The sequence below is a fragment of the Perca flavescens genome, chromosome 4 (genome assembly GCF_004354835.1).
Source record: "Perca flavescens isolate YP-PL-M2 chromosome 4, PFLA_1.0, whole genome shotgun sequence".
Lineage (NCBI taxonomy): Eukaryota > Metazoa > Chordata > Actinopteri > Perciformes > Percidae > Perca > Perca flavescens.
In genome coordinates, this window is record NC_041334.1 from 6201129 (window position 1) to 6214679 (window position 13551).

The 13551-nt window shown below is 41.0% G+C and overlaps 1 protein-coding gene across 1 annotated transcript in view; it reads right to left on the reverse strand.

The window, feature by feature from the left end:
• cadpsa (Ca2+-dependent activator protein for secretion a) overlaps positions 1–13551 on the reverse strand; it is a 258999-nt gene that overhangs the window by 141573 nt on the left and 103875 nt on the right. The window contains 2 exon segments of the mRNA XM_028575343.1: positions 12020–12159; positions 12300–12411. Coding sequence (XP_028431144.1) covers positions 12020–12159; positions 12300–12411 — 252 coding nt within the window.

Below are 13551 nucleotides of genomic sequence, written 5' to 3' on the forward strand. Positions count from 1 at the left end.
CAATGCGTAAAGAGATAACTTGGCTTTTTGAAAGTCTTCAAATCTCTTTTGAATGATTGATTTAAAGAGTAAATGTCTGAAATACATTTTTTGTAATATCGCTTTTTGAGTAAGTTTTGTCAAACGTCGTTTGAACGCACTTGTGCATCTTTTGTCCTCAGAGGGTTAACAGAGAATATTAGCCTGTATTTCTGCGGACTTTCCTAACAGTGTCGGGGCTGTACAAACTGTGTACATTTGCTCACAGGATTTCACAGAAGTATGATGACATGAAAACAGTGCAGTTAACTTCATTAATGATGAAGAAGTTTGATTTACAGTAGGTGAAGCAATGAATGAGCATAGACAGGGGTCAGTATGACTGTCGCTACTTCCTACCTTATTAGTAAACTCATTCACAATATTTTGATAGTGAATAAAACCTTGATAGGGATAACCATCATTTTCATTTTAGAAACAATTTTATATAAAACTTTTAGAGACTATTTGACATTGAGAAATTAGTTTATGTGGATATGAGGACCAAACATAGAAGCATACATTCAGCAAAAACTGTTTAAAATAGCTAAAATTCCACTTTAAAGGTGCAATATGTAATATTGTATGTAATACTGGCAGCTAGCGGTTAAAATAGTTACTGCACTACCACTTCAAAATACTGGAGAGTCGTTTCCCCCGCCCCCTCCTGCCCAGACTTGAAGTTCACGGAGGTTGCCAGGCTGAGACCGCAGCATTCACAACAATGTTGCTAGACGCTTTTCTCACATAGCCAGACATTACTCCACAGCACAGCAGAGTAGCTAACGGTAGATGCTAGTCTCACATAGCCAGACATTACTCCACAGCACAGCGGAGTAGCTAACGGTAGATGCTAGTCTCACATAGCCAGACATTACTCCACAGCACAGCAGAGTAGCTAACGGTAGATGCTAGTCTCACATAGCCAGACATTACTCCACAGCACAGCAGAGTAGCTAACGGTAGATGCTAGTCTCACATAGCCAGACATTACTCCACAGCACAGCGGAGTAGCTAACGGTAGATGCTAGTCTCACATAGCCAGACATTACTCCACAGCACAGCAGAGTAGCTAACGGTAGATGCTAGTCTCACATAGCCAGACATTACTCCACAGCACAGCAGAGTAGCTAACGGTAGATGCTAGTCTCACATAGCCAGACATTACTCCACAGCACAGCGGAGTAGCTAACGGTAGATGCTAGTCTCACATAGCCAGACATTACTCCACAGCACAGCAGAGTAGCTAACGGTAGATGCTAGTCTCACATAGCCAGACATTACTCCACAGCACAGCAGAGTAGCTAACGGTAGATGCTAGTCTCACATAGCCAGACATTACTCCACAGCACAGCAGAGTAGCTAACGGTAGATGCTAGTCTCACATAGCCAGACATTACTCCACAGCACAGCGGAGTAGCGAACGGTAGATTCTAGTCTCACATAGCCAGACATTACTCCACAGCACAGCGGAGTAGCTAACGGTAGATGCTAGTCTCACATAGCCATACATTACTCCACAGCACAGCAGAGTAGCTAACGTTAGATGCTGGCTATATTGACACATATTGTAAAATCATAAAAATCATAAAAAGCCCGTGCTCACGCAGAGCTCTGTAACCAACTGACAGACACACTTTTTCGGCTTAAAATTACAGTATGAACTATGTTTCAGCTGGAGTCCGATTTACTACGGCAACTCTGTTGACCGCATCAGTGATCTCTTTCCATTCTGCATTCTTTCTACAGCCTTTAATACCAGTTTGCAGGCTGCCAAATAGTACACACGTTAGTGCAAATGAACCTGAGGTATCAGGGTTTCAATCTCCACCTCTGAAAAGTGCCGCTTCTCAGCCAGATTACGTCTCGCCATATCGTAAATTGTAGGGGCGAGGCCTCAAAACCCAGAATATATTGGGGCGTGATATTTAAATGACGATCGTTTCCAACCGCCGCATTTATCAATGTACGAGCATTCTTACGCTCGGATTGGTGTGATACGAACTTTTCATGAATCCCACGTGAAGCCTGTCGTAAGATGATTTCTGCGCTCATATCTGCGCTGGTTTCTACGTTAGGTTGATAAATGAGGACCGTTATTTTGATTTACTGATTTGTGTACAGGTCACAATTTTGACATTTATTTCGTATACACGTCACAAGTTTTGCGACGCGATCCCCGGTCTCCGGGGTGAAAGTCCTGTGTTGTTTGACCCATACACCACCCTGACCAACCTCCCTATGCGGACTTTCGTCTTATCAATACTACTCGCTACCGTCATCGTTCTGTGATCACGAAATATGCTTCCCATTGAAATACATTGCTTTAAAATTAGTAATCACCACACGAAAACTACATTATCGTGTCCTGTCCACGACTCAATAGATTCAATAACGTGACCATATCACCAACTGCCATGAGACCGGGCTGTCTCTACAACAGGGAGTTCTTCAATCATGTTTGTGCCACCGAAGCTGATATTAACGCACATAAAGACCGCCATTTGATCTGTCCATCCTGCACAGCATTACGGAGGAGGATCTGGCTAGTCCACGCAGCATTCTGAGATGGGAGAAAAATGTGCTTTGGTTTATTGCAATTTCTTTAAACCAATCACAATCGTCTTGGGCGGTGCTAAGCGCCGGACGGAGCAACGGTGCCACTTCAAAATAGCCTGAATGAGTGGGTATAGACCTACATATACTTCCTTTAATTATTATATTTTTTATTTTTTACACCACTGGGTGTGAAGGAGGGGAAGGGAGGGGGGGAGTGGAAGGGGAAAAGAGGGAAAAAAAGGGAGAAAAAAAAATAAAAAATATATATATCTATATATATATTGTGTCAATTCTGATATGTTAATTGTATGACTGTAATTTGAACAATGTCACAATAAAAAAGGAAAGTATAAAAAAAAAAAAAAAAAAAAAAATAGCCTCGGGAAGGAACTTCTTTTGGCGGAACATGTGTACGTTCAAAAGTTGTTTTAGTCGTGCAACAGAAAACTCAGATCGGAAATGACCTGTGATTGGCCAAAGTCTTCAGTCACGGGCTAGATTTTCTAAAGCCTGAAAACAGAGCCGAGAGGAGGTGCAAAAGGCAAATTTTCTTTCAAAACACTTGAATTACACTATGCTGAAAGATTGTATTCTTGCCCAGCGACGCCAAAAATAATGTGCCTACTCCAGCTTTAAGTAAAGTAGGTAAAGTAAAACAATACCATTTGAAAACAAACAAAAGAAAAAGTAGTATTTGCAGTGATATCAAATGTGAAAAATGTCATGTTAACTAGAGAACTACGTCAGTCATTTCCTTGAGACATTTTCTGTCTCATTTCTCATTATCTGAAACTGCGAGCTCAGAGCTGGTCACGTTAAAAAAGTCACCCCAATGATTCTCTCATTATTTCATTCAGAAATACAGCCCAATGCAGCAGCCAGCATGCTATATCTGTAGTAAGTGCTGGGGCTTGTTGTGTTGACTTTTCTCCTAGGTTCCACATGAAAACATGATGCAGCAGGAGAAGGACGGGGAAAGGGCTTTTGTTGTAAAAGAACATCTGAGGGTGAGGACCCCGGTTTGATTTGCCTCTGCTGCTCCCAGCCCAGCTGTGGGTCTCCCTGGTCAGCCTGCCTCAGTTTCCCTCAGTGTGCCTTTCCCCCCAGTCCCTCCCAGAGCTGCTTCTGCCTGTCGTCCTCAATAACCCAGCATCCATGAGGTGACACACGAGGGCCCTGCCTGTGTGCTGAGCATAGAGTGGGGCTGGTAACATAGTACAGTGAAGGCATCTTACAGGGCGGCCCAGCAGCCTCCTCCAAGGCTCCCAAAGGAAAGCATATGGAGGGAAGAGAGGGAGGGAGGGAGGGAGGGAGTGAGGAAGGCAGACAATCCGCTCACAGCTACAGACAGACGAGAACTGCTTTAAAGCAGGAAGTGTGTGTGCACCAGTGTGTATAAAACACTGCCTCTTGACTCGGGCTTGCATTTATTTTCCAGTCCAGCAGTGCCGAAAATGGGCAGCAGGAGAACAGACTTTTGCTCTCCGCTTCTTGTCATCGGGGCGCGTGCCAGCTGCTGACTCTGCTTGAGTGACACGCCAGTGCGCGCTCCGATCCACTTTCATCTTTCATCTTCTCCACCCATGCACTGCTCATGCGATAGGAGGCTATACTCTTTTAAATGTCTGTAAATATTTATTCTCTTATTTCATAAGGGCCCTACATTTAAATGCTCAAAGTACAAGAATGCCAACGAAAGCTCAGATGATTTTGAGAGTACAGGACAGACACAAATGGAGGATGGAGTCCCTGTTGGCAGAGAGATGATAAGGCGTGCCATAATGACCCTGTTGACATATGGATTCTGGAATCTTGTCTGGGACAGCTGAATTGGCCATCCCGTCATGAAGCCAGTACCTGTTTTGCTAAGTGGTGATTATACTTGTCCAGGGGGGGCGGGAAACAATTAGGACCCCTGAATGTTTGCAGAAAGAGCAGATGTTTTAGCTCTGACTAATGTCGAGAGATCTTTGTCTCACATGGCAGGTCTGTCCAAACAGCAGCACTTGCCGTTCTGAGCACTGAAGTGCATTCATGCACCACCAGGTAGGCAAGTGTGTCCCATGTCTGAAGAATGCAATAAAACAGGCAATATGCTTGCACTGAACTTGACACCCTTCTGCTACACTGCCGTACAAAGCCAAAACGCAGTAACTACATATTTGGTCAAAATTGAGTTTAGACTGGAAATGTACGGTGGCCGACAGGGGCAAACGCCCTGCAACTTCAGAAAACACATGCAAATAGACAAAACACAAGCAAATTAAGAAAACAACTTCGTTAATTTGACAACACATGTGCAGCATTCAGCAAACGCGCTGCATATACACACAACACAACCAAATATACAAACGCGCTGCAATTAAAACACGATAAAAAAAGAAAAGCAAACCCCGAAAAAAGAAGCGATGCAAAAAGAAAAACAACTTCATTAATTTGACAACACATGCGCAGCATTCAGCAAACGCGATGCAAATACACACAACACAACCAAATACATAAACGCGATGCGAATAAAAAAAGATGCAAAAAGAAAAGCACACAAACCCCGAAAACAAATGCAACAAAAAGCTGCATCCAGATTCCACAACGGAAGTTCTCCAGACCTCTAGAGGGAACAGCTAATCAGCTGGATTTTCAACCCCTTTTCTGCCTTTTTATTAGAGTTGGGTATGGCTGCATAGTAAAAAGAGAACTCCTGTCTCATGCCCTTATTAATAACATAATATAATATATTAGTAATATACAGTCTATGCTCCCGTCTCAGCCGGGAGGCTGGTGCCGTGCTCGAGCTTCGACTTTTCAAAATAAAAGCTCGCGTTTGGTCGGCTCTTCTTCCTTTGGTGTTTTGGATGTTTTTGAACTAAACAGTACGGCAATCATGCTAATGAATACAATAACTTTTACAGCAGATGTCTTACTTACAACACAATGGAGCAAGCAAAGCAGTTTTGTCTTTATGTGCAGGCGGGATTTATTCAGTTTGATAAATCCCACGGTAAATTGGCTGGTTTACTAAACAGGGAGGGATTATTTTAAATAGTCTATTTTTTTGTATTTCAAGAGCCTATTGCTCCACAATATGAATACAGATTGGTCACTTATTTTGTTGTTTGTTGTCTATTTGCATGTGTTTTCTGAAGTTGCAGGGCGTTTGCCCCTGTCGGCCACCGTAGAAATGGGCTTTGTAACATCTCCTACGTCTTGTGACAAAAACTCCTGGTTCAACTGTATCCCGTTTCAGAGAAATCCCTATGTCAAATTTGCAGTAACTACAAAATCCAAGCTAGTACCAAGGCAAACCGCAGTAAGTGAAGTTACTGCGTTCTGCCTTTGTTTACCCAACTTTGACGCGGTAGATACTGCGGTCTGCCTCTGTAGCCACATTCAAATCTACCAATCTTTCCGCCTCGCGCACAGCATCCTTATCACAGTCTGATATAACGCCGTGCGCGAGGTGACACTGTGATACAGACCACCAACAAGCCAACATCATTAACCCAGAGAAACATGGCACAATCCCGAGTAAAACTTATAGTGTCTCTAGCTTTGAAACGCAAGTATCCAGACAGCGGTAAGGAACATGGTAAAATATGAACACCTAACCTGGCAAATAACACCTAAATCAATAAATTGCCGTCACTAGCTAGCGAGCCGCTAGCATATAAACCATTTTAGCTTACCTGCTCCCCTTGAAGGCAGTAACGTTAGTATCTATCCACTCTGGAAACGCTGTCATAACTGTTTCGTTTCTTGTTGTCTTCATTACTTACGCTATTGTAATGTATTTTATTAGGTAATCTCTCAATTGAAGCTTAAGAGGAAGTTGTAAACATAGAGCTTTTATTTTGACGGGAAAAGGGAAGTGGAAAAAGCGTTGTATTTTCTGACCGTTGTCAGTGTTGTCAGTGGTTGAATTAAGTGAGACGTGCCGTCTTTGTGTCTTTATTTTAGAGCCCAAACAGTGAGACAATATAAGAAACGCTCGGTTACACTAGTTTCATTTCATTTTATGATTATTTTTTTATATGGAGATAGGCTACGTTCTCAATAATAATATTAATATGTCAATATCTATTTTCAGGTGTCAGCGTAAAACATCGTTTTTTAATGTCTCCCAAAATTGACTGTGACACACGAAATGGACATATGCACACCGTCTTACGCAACAACACAATTTTTCATATAAAGTAAGGCAGCATACTGTGTAGGGTGACCAGATGAGAATGGGTAAAATTCGGCACGGGGGACTTTTTTTATTTTTTTAGTATTGGTCTTCTTAATGTTCTATCAGACTATAACTACTTGAGAGTAAAAAAAACAAAACATATACCATTAAAAAAATCTAGGTTTCATTAAAGTTGTGTGTTAAACAAGATGAAGAATTGTTTTTTGGAAAGCGTGGCTATACGTGGCTATATGTAGTTTGCTGCTAGCGGAGCCTGAAGTCGGACCCCGTGTGAAACACCAAACTCCTTCCTACATACATTGCAATCCTCCCCGTACCTGCAGAGACGTTTTTGCTTTTTAGCTACGTGTTGATATTGATCGGGTCCCGGTACCAGTCTGAGCCTCCATTTCAAAAATGAATGAATGAAAATTCGCGTTGCAACTTCCGATGGGAGCTGGCTGCAGGATGACTCAATGACCATGAACAGTTTTTAATGTTCTATCAGACTAGAACTACTCGAGAGTAAAAAAAATATTTAAAAAATAAAAATAAATACTCGAGAGTCTGCTTTTGAGACTTTGCTCTAATTTTTGGGACAATTAGGGCAGGATTCGGGATTCGGGACAACTGCTTGGATTTCGGGACTGTCCCGAATTTTTCGGGACGTCTGGTCACCCTAATATACTGTGACTGTGCCTAACGCATCTGCTATATAATGTTGTCTAGCTTGGGAGTGTTCACACACACACACACACACACACACACACACACACACACACACACACACACACACACACACACACACACACACACACACACACACACACACACACACACACACACTTGTTATTCTGTTTGAGTTATGTTGTTAAATGTATATGAATTTTTAAGTGCCGTTTTATAAGTAACCTTGGTATTTAATGAATTAATTTTGTGTAAAATTATAAGGATGTTTTGGGGAAAATAAAGAGAATGACAATTTAATAATTTAAGACTGATGTAACAGGGACATTACGACAAAATACTATTCTTGAATACACTGGATGAAGGTAACTACCAATCACTTTCAACACTCAACCTATAAACATCCATAAACAAAACATAAAACCAATTAAAACAAATGAAAATGTATAAGGAATAAAAAAAGAAAGTTGGATTTACACATTTCAATTGTAGATACTGCACTCTGCCTTTGTACTAGTGTTTTAGTTGCTTGAGGTTAGACAAAGGCAGAGTGCAGTATCTACATTTTTAGGGTCAAAGGTCATATCAATGGTCTTTTTTTTATGTATAACATTTTCCTTCCTGTAAAGGTATTACATAAAAGTATCAACACTATTGTACCTACAACATTTTTGGCTGGCCTGTGTGAAAACTTTGAAGCCATTTTTCTCAGTTTCAGTGTTGGCGTAGTTACTGCACTTTGGCTTTGTAGGGCAGTACAGTAAGATGGCTTTAGAACGGTATCCTGTAATCCATTACAGTCTACAGCGCCACATCAGTCCAGTTGCTGGGGTAAATGATTCTACTAGCTGGTTTTAATATCAGCTCACTGCAGAGATGGGGACTCGAGTTTGAGACTCGGACTCGTGCCGCACTTAATCCGCACACACAGTGACTTCAGACTTGACTTGAGACTCGTCCTCAAAGACTTCAGACTTGTACTCCATGTACTGAGATGACTTTCAGAACTGTTCAGACAGTTCTCTTTACCGACATGCAGCTCAGAACGACAGTTAATCTCACATGCAAAATGCTCTGATGCAAACAGAACTTTTGATCCACACCTCAGGATCAACCATTCCTATACCAGCACACTGACAACATCTGTCTCTCTCGTAGAACCACATATGGTCGACAATCGTTTTCTTATAAAGCAGCAAGCCTTTGGAACACTCTTCCAAACGAAATTAGTTCATGCACAAATTATAGTACTTTTACACACCTGACCAAACAGTGGTTATTATCAAAGCAAATTTGTACGCGCTGAATGACTGTGATATAAATGATGTAAACTGTGAGTGAGTGAGTGATAGATTCCTGAAGTGGAGAGTGTTTTTATGATGTGAGTGAAGTAATGCTTTCATGTATTATTGTGCATATATTTTATGAATTTTTGTAAGTATAACATCAACTTGTCGAGGAAATTAGCATTTTCTGCTATAACCTGGCACATGACATCTCTTCTTTTATAGACGAATGTTTTTTGTGCATTGTCCCTGATCAAATAAAGTAAAGTAATCTCTAATCTCAGCAGTAACACTCTGTCACTCTTTACACAATAACCTGAAACAACGCTAATGCTAACCCCCTGCATCTGACTGTAGGGGCCTTAGGAAGCTGGTTTCAGTGACAGACTGCGACAGCCACAGTGTGAGAAGGAGCGCTACTGCAGGTCCTCTGTTGCCACGGCAGTCCGACTTTTTAAAATAACAAAGTCATAACATGACGTAACAGTGTTGTTATCTCTGTCACCATCACCCACCACAACATGACAGATTTATTTGCATTTGTATCTCAAGTGCAATGCTACATACCATGTGTGTATTTCAATGTATAGCTGCAATAATCTTTCCTGTGCATCCTGCATGTATGAAGTATACAGTAGTTCTTTTTATTTTATTCTATTTCCTTTAAGTGTATATAGCTTTATCTTATGTTTATTCTATTGTATTTGTATTTCATTTTTGTCACTTTTTTCCTTTGCTTTTGTAAACTCAATGACGTTTATCTTATCTAATCTTATCAACAGGAAGTATTACAGTACTGTACGTGTCACTATTGTCTTTCAAGTGTTTATTTAGCATGACCCAAGATTCTAGTACAACAAAAAGGACACCTCTGTATTGCATGGCTGGTGCTACCTCACAGTATAATAATAATAATAATAATAATAATAATAATAATAATAAAAAAACTTTTATTTATATAGCGCCTTCAATTAAACCCAAGGACACTTTACAGAATTACTGTGGCTAAGCTAAGGGAGGTTGTAGGCTGTGGTGAACAGGTGGTGTTTTTTTTTTAAATGTCCAGGGATGTAGCATTGCGGATATCTGCAGGGAGGGTGTTCCAGGGGAATGGGGCTGCAACACTAAAGGCTCTGTCTCCAAAGGTACAGAGTTTGGTGTGGGGAATGGAGAGCAGGCCAGCATCTGAGGACCGCAGGTTTCGGGGTGGGGTATATGGATGGAGGAGGTCAGAGAGGTACAGTGGGGCCAGGGCATGGAGGGATTTGTAGGTAAGAAGGAGGATTTTATATTTGATGCCGGACTTAATTGGGAGCCAGTGAAGGTGGATGAGGGTTGGGCTGATGTGCTGCCAGGTCTTGGTGTGGGTGAGGACCCTGGCGGCAGAGTTTTGGACATACTGGAGCCTGTCTAGGGTTTTGCTTGGGACCCCAGACAGGACTCCATTGCAGTAGTCCAAACGGGAGGTAATGAACGCATGAATAAGGGTTTCTGCCACGGAGTCAGAGAGTGATGGCCGGAGTCTGGAAATGTTTTTAAGATGAAAAAAGGCGGATTTGGTGACGAGTATGGAAAGAGAGGGTGGAGTCTAGGATTACACCAAGGTGACGGACCTCAGAGGATGGGCAGATATGATGAACAGAATTCAGATTTCAGAAAAATCTAAAAAGCCATCATTGGAATCCAGAGATGGGAAGTAACGAAGTACAAATACTTTGTTACTTTACTTAAGTAGATTTTTCAGATATTTTTACTTTACTTTACTATTTATTTTTGTGGCGACTTTTTACTTTTACTCCTTAAATTTTAACACGAATATCGGTACTTTCTACTCCTTACTTTTTGGAAAATTGGCTCGTTACTTTAGTTTTGTACAACAGGTCGTCTATCAGGAGTGACACGCGCCTCACCAGCGGGCCACACGGAGAAAGAAATGAGAGAAAAGAAAAAGACACAATCTGTCCGGAGGATAATCAGTTAGATTGTGTGTGTGCGCCCTTGAGAACTGTAAGTCGTATAACTTATGTTGTCGGTTAATTTAAGCCTGTTCTTGTACTGGTCTATAGTTCTTGCAAACTTAAAGTAAGTTAGCTAGTGATTCTGTTGTTTGTGTTCACCTGTTAGCTAGGTTGCACGTTGCTTGATCTTATTAAAGCATCAAAAGAGAGAAGTTGTCTCCGTCCGTGTTTTAACAGACACACCTGGGGTGAAGTTGGAAACCAGAATGGTCAGCTTTAAACACAGTCCTAATCTAGTCCTCATTAACAAGTTTCAAATAATTTCACTGGAGTTACCGTTATTATTTGTTGCGTCATCAATACCGAATTCAATCTAGTACTTGACGCACCACTACAAGACGACTCGACAGATTCGGCGGCATTCATTTTCAGCAAATCATTGCAGCATGATGGTGGTAATGTTAGCACTAGTAGTATGGATGGCGACATGAGAGATCCCAGAGATTCAGCAGACAAGCAGCAAGACATTCCCGATCATCCTTGGCCTTATCTGAGAGAGATGTTTAAGAATGACTCCTATTCGCCAGGAGTCATTCTGATGCTGCGTAGCTCTTAAAGTATGGGGAACTTCTTAATTAATGTCTGTTTAGTAATTCATATTTAATCCTTTATTTTCTTTCCAGAAGCCATATTTGAGCACACACACATACATGTCAATACCTTTAAATGTTAAGGGGAAGATTAAAAAAGAGAAAATGGATCTGTGAATTCTCACAGAATCACAACTGAATTCATATCTTTCTACTCAGTCAGAATCTTATTAACCTGGAGTCCCAGTCTCTGTCACAATAATCATATATGTGATGTTTTAGGCCTATTGGCAGACATCCATTTAAAATGTAGGCAATGGCATATATATAAAGAGCCTTTTTTCCATGTCCACTGAAGTTTCTCAGCTTGCACTCTAGTAAAATTTGTGTGGTCCAGGTAGCTTTGCATAAAAAATGGTTGTCATTCGCAAGGCTACCGCAAGTAAATTTCCAAGCCTGTACTTTGTTACTTTTAATTGAGTAAAGAAGTTAAATCAGTACTTCTACTTTTACCAGTGAGTATTTTTTAACACAAGTATCTGAACTTTCTACTTGAGTAAGAAGTGAGTACTTTTGCCATCTCTGAATGTTTGTATAGGACCAGCTTGGTATTGGGCATAGTTTTTCCAGTTGTACACACTAGAGCATTGCGTGTTCTTCAAGGCTGTGACACAATCAACTGTATAATGTGATAAAAACCAGAATACAAATCTCATTTCAGATTCTTTCTCATTACAACCAGTAGTCACTTACCCACAATGCTTCATGTTCTGTGGTTTGTCCATGCGAATGGCCAGTTTGATCTTGAGGTCATTGTCTGGACAGCCTTTAGACACCGCCATCTTGTGGAGCTCAGACTGCTTGGGACTGTTGGGAGTCGGGTGGAGCACAACCTGGGAACAGTCACATCATAATAATAATAATAATAATAATGATAACAATAACACTGTATGTGCACTGTACAGTGAATACTGTACAAAGGTTGTCCCAAGTGAAATGACCAAAATGAAGCAGCATTGTTTTTGTCCCTTACCTTCCCCAGCTCCTTGTCTTCCAGAGCCAACACTCCTGTGCTCTCAGTGAACAGCTTCACCTTCACAGCAGGTAACGGCTGGGTGGTGGTGAAGTCACCCTGGGTACCCCAACTACACACACACACACACACACACACACACACACACACACACACACACACACACACACACACACACACACACACACACACACACAAACAAGAAAGAAAGCATCATGTTAGAGATGATGATGTCTCTGGGGCTGTCTAACCCTTCTGTCACTTAGCATCTCTGACCAAAACAAAATTTAAATAAAAACCAGCATCCACCAGCTTAAACAACTATTTTGTATATTTGTTTCTGTTTCTGTATTCATTTTTTATCTTCTCAGATTTGCAAAATTTTAGACTCAGAAATTCCCCCAGAAGCAGAGAGTTTTCATATTCAGGTTGCAAAGCAGGTTGCTGTGTAGCTTGCTTTTAAAAATGTAATAAGTGTTCTGCATGATTTGTTAAACTCTTTGATGGCTAAGGAACTTTTTTGCTGACTTTAAAATCGTAAGTGAGAAAGCTATATATGAGACATGCAGTAATACAGTCAAAGATTTAAAAAAAAAAAAAATTAAATAATAGCATGTCAATAAACTAAACATGTTTGGCCCTGGATGTGATTCTCATTTTCCACTTTGGTGAAATTCAATTTGACATCCCTGTGTTAAAAGAAGAACCTTAAAATCAGCTCTGGCTTGGACTAGGAGCCAATGAAGAGCCACAACGGGTGTTATGTGATCATATTTTGTAGTTTTTGTCAGGATTCAGTAATCAAGCCGGTATGACACAAATGCATGGATTACAGTTTCAGCATCACAAAATGATAATGTTGGTTGAAATGGTATGGTTGGTATTTGCCACATTTAATCAAATATATCATTTTGATATTCTTCCAAATGTTATGATCCTTTCAAAGAGCCTCAGGTGGAAGAGCATCACACGACACACTGCTGCTACTGTAAGTGTGAACAAGTGAAGAGATTCTTCCTCTGGGACAGTCTGCTGTTGCTCTGCCACAGGGTCTGTGTTTGCTTTTGATCCAGCAGCAGAAAACACATCTCTTGCAGTGTTTCACCTGAATACTTTCCACAGGATTCTACTAAAGAAAAGCACTCAGGAGAGAAGTGCTGGGAATCGCACTGTCACACCAAAAGGGATAAGAGACAACATACTGCAGTGTAGGGCAACCAGTTTAAAGCTGGTTATGCTTCTGCAGAGGCGC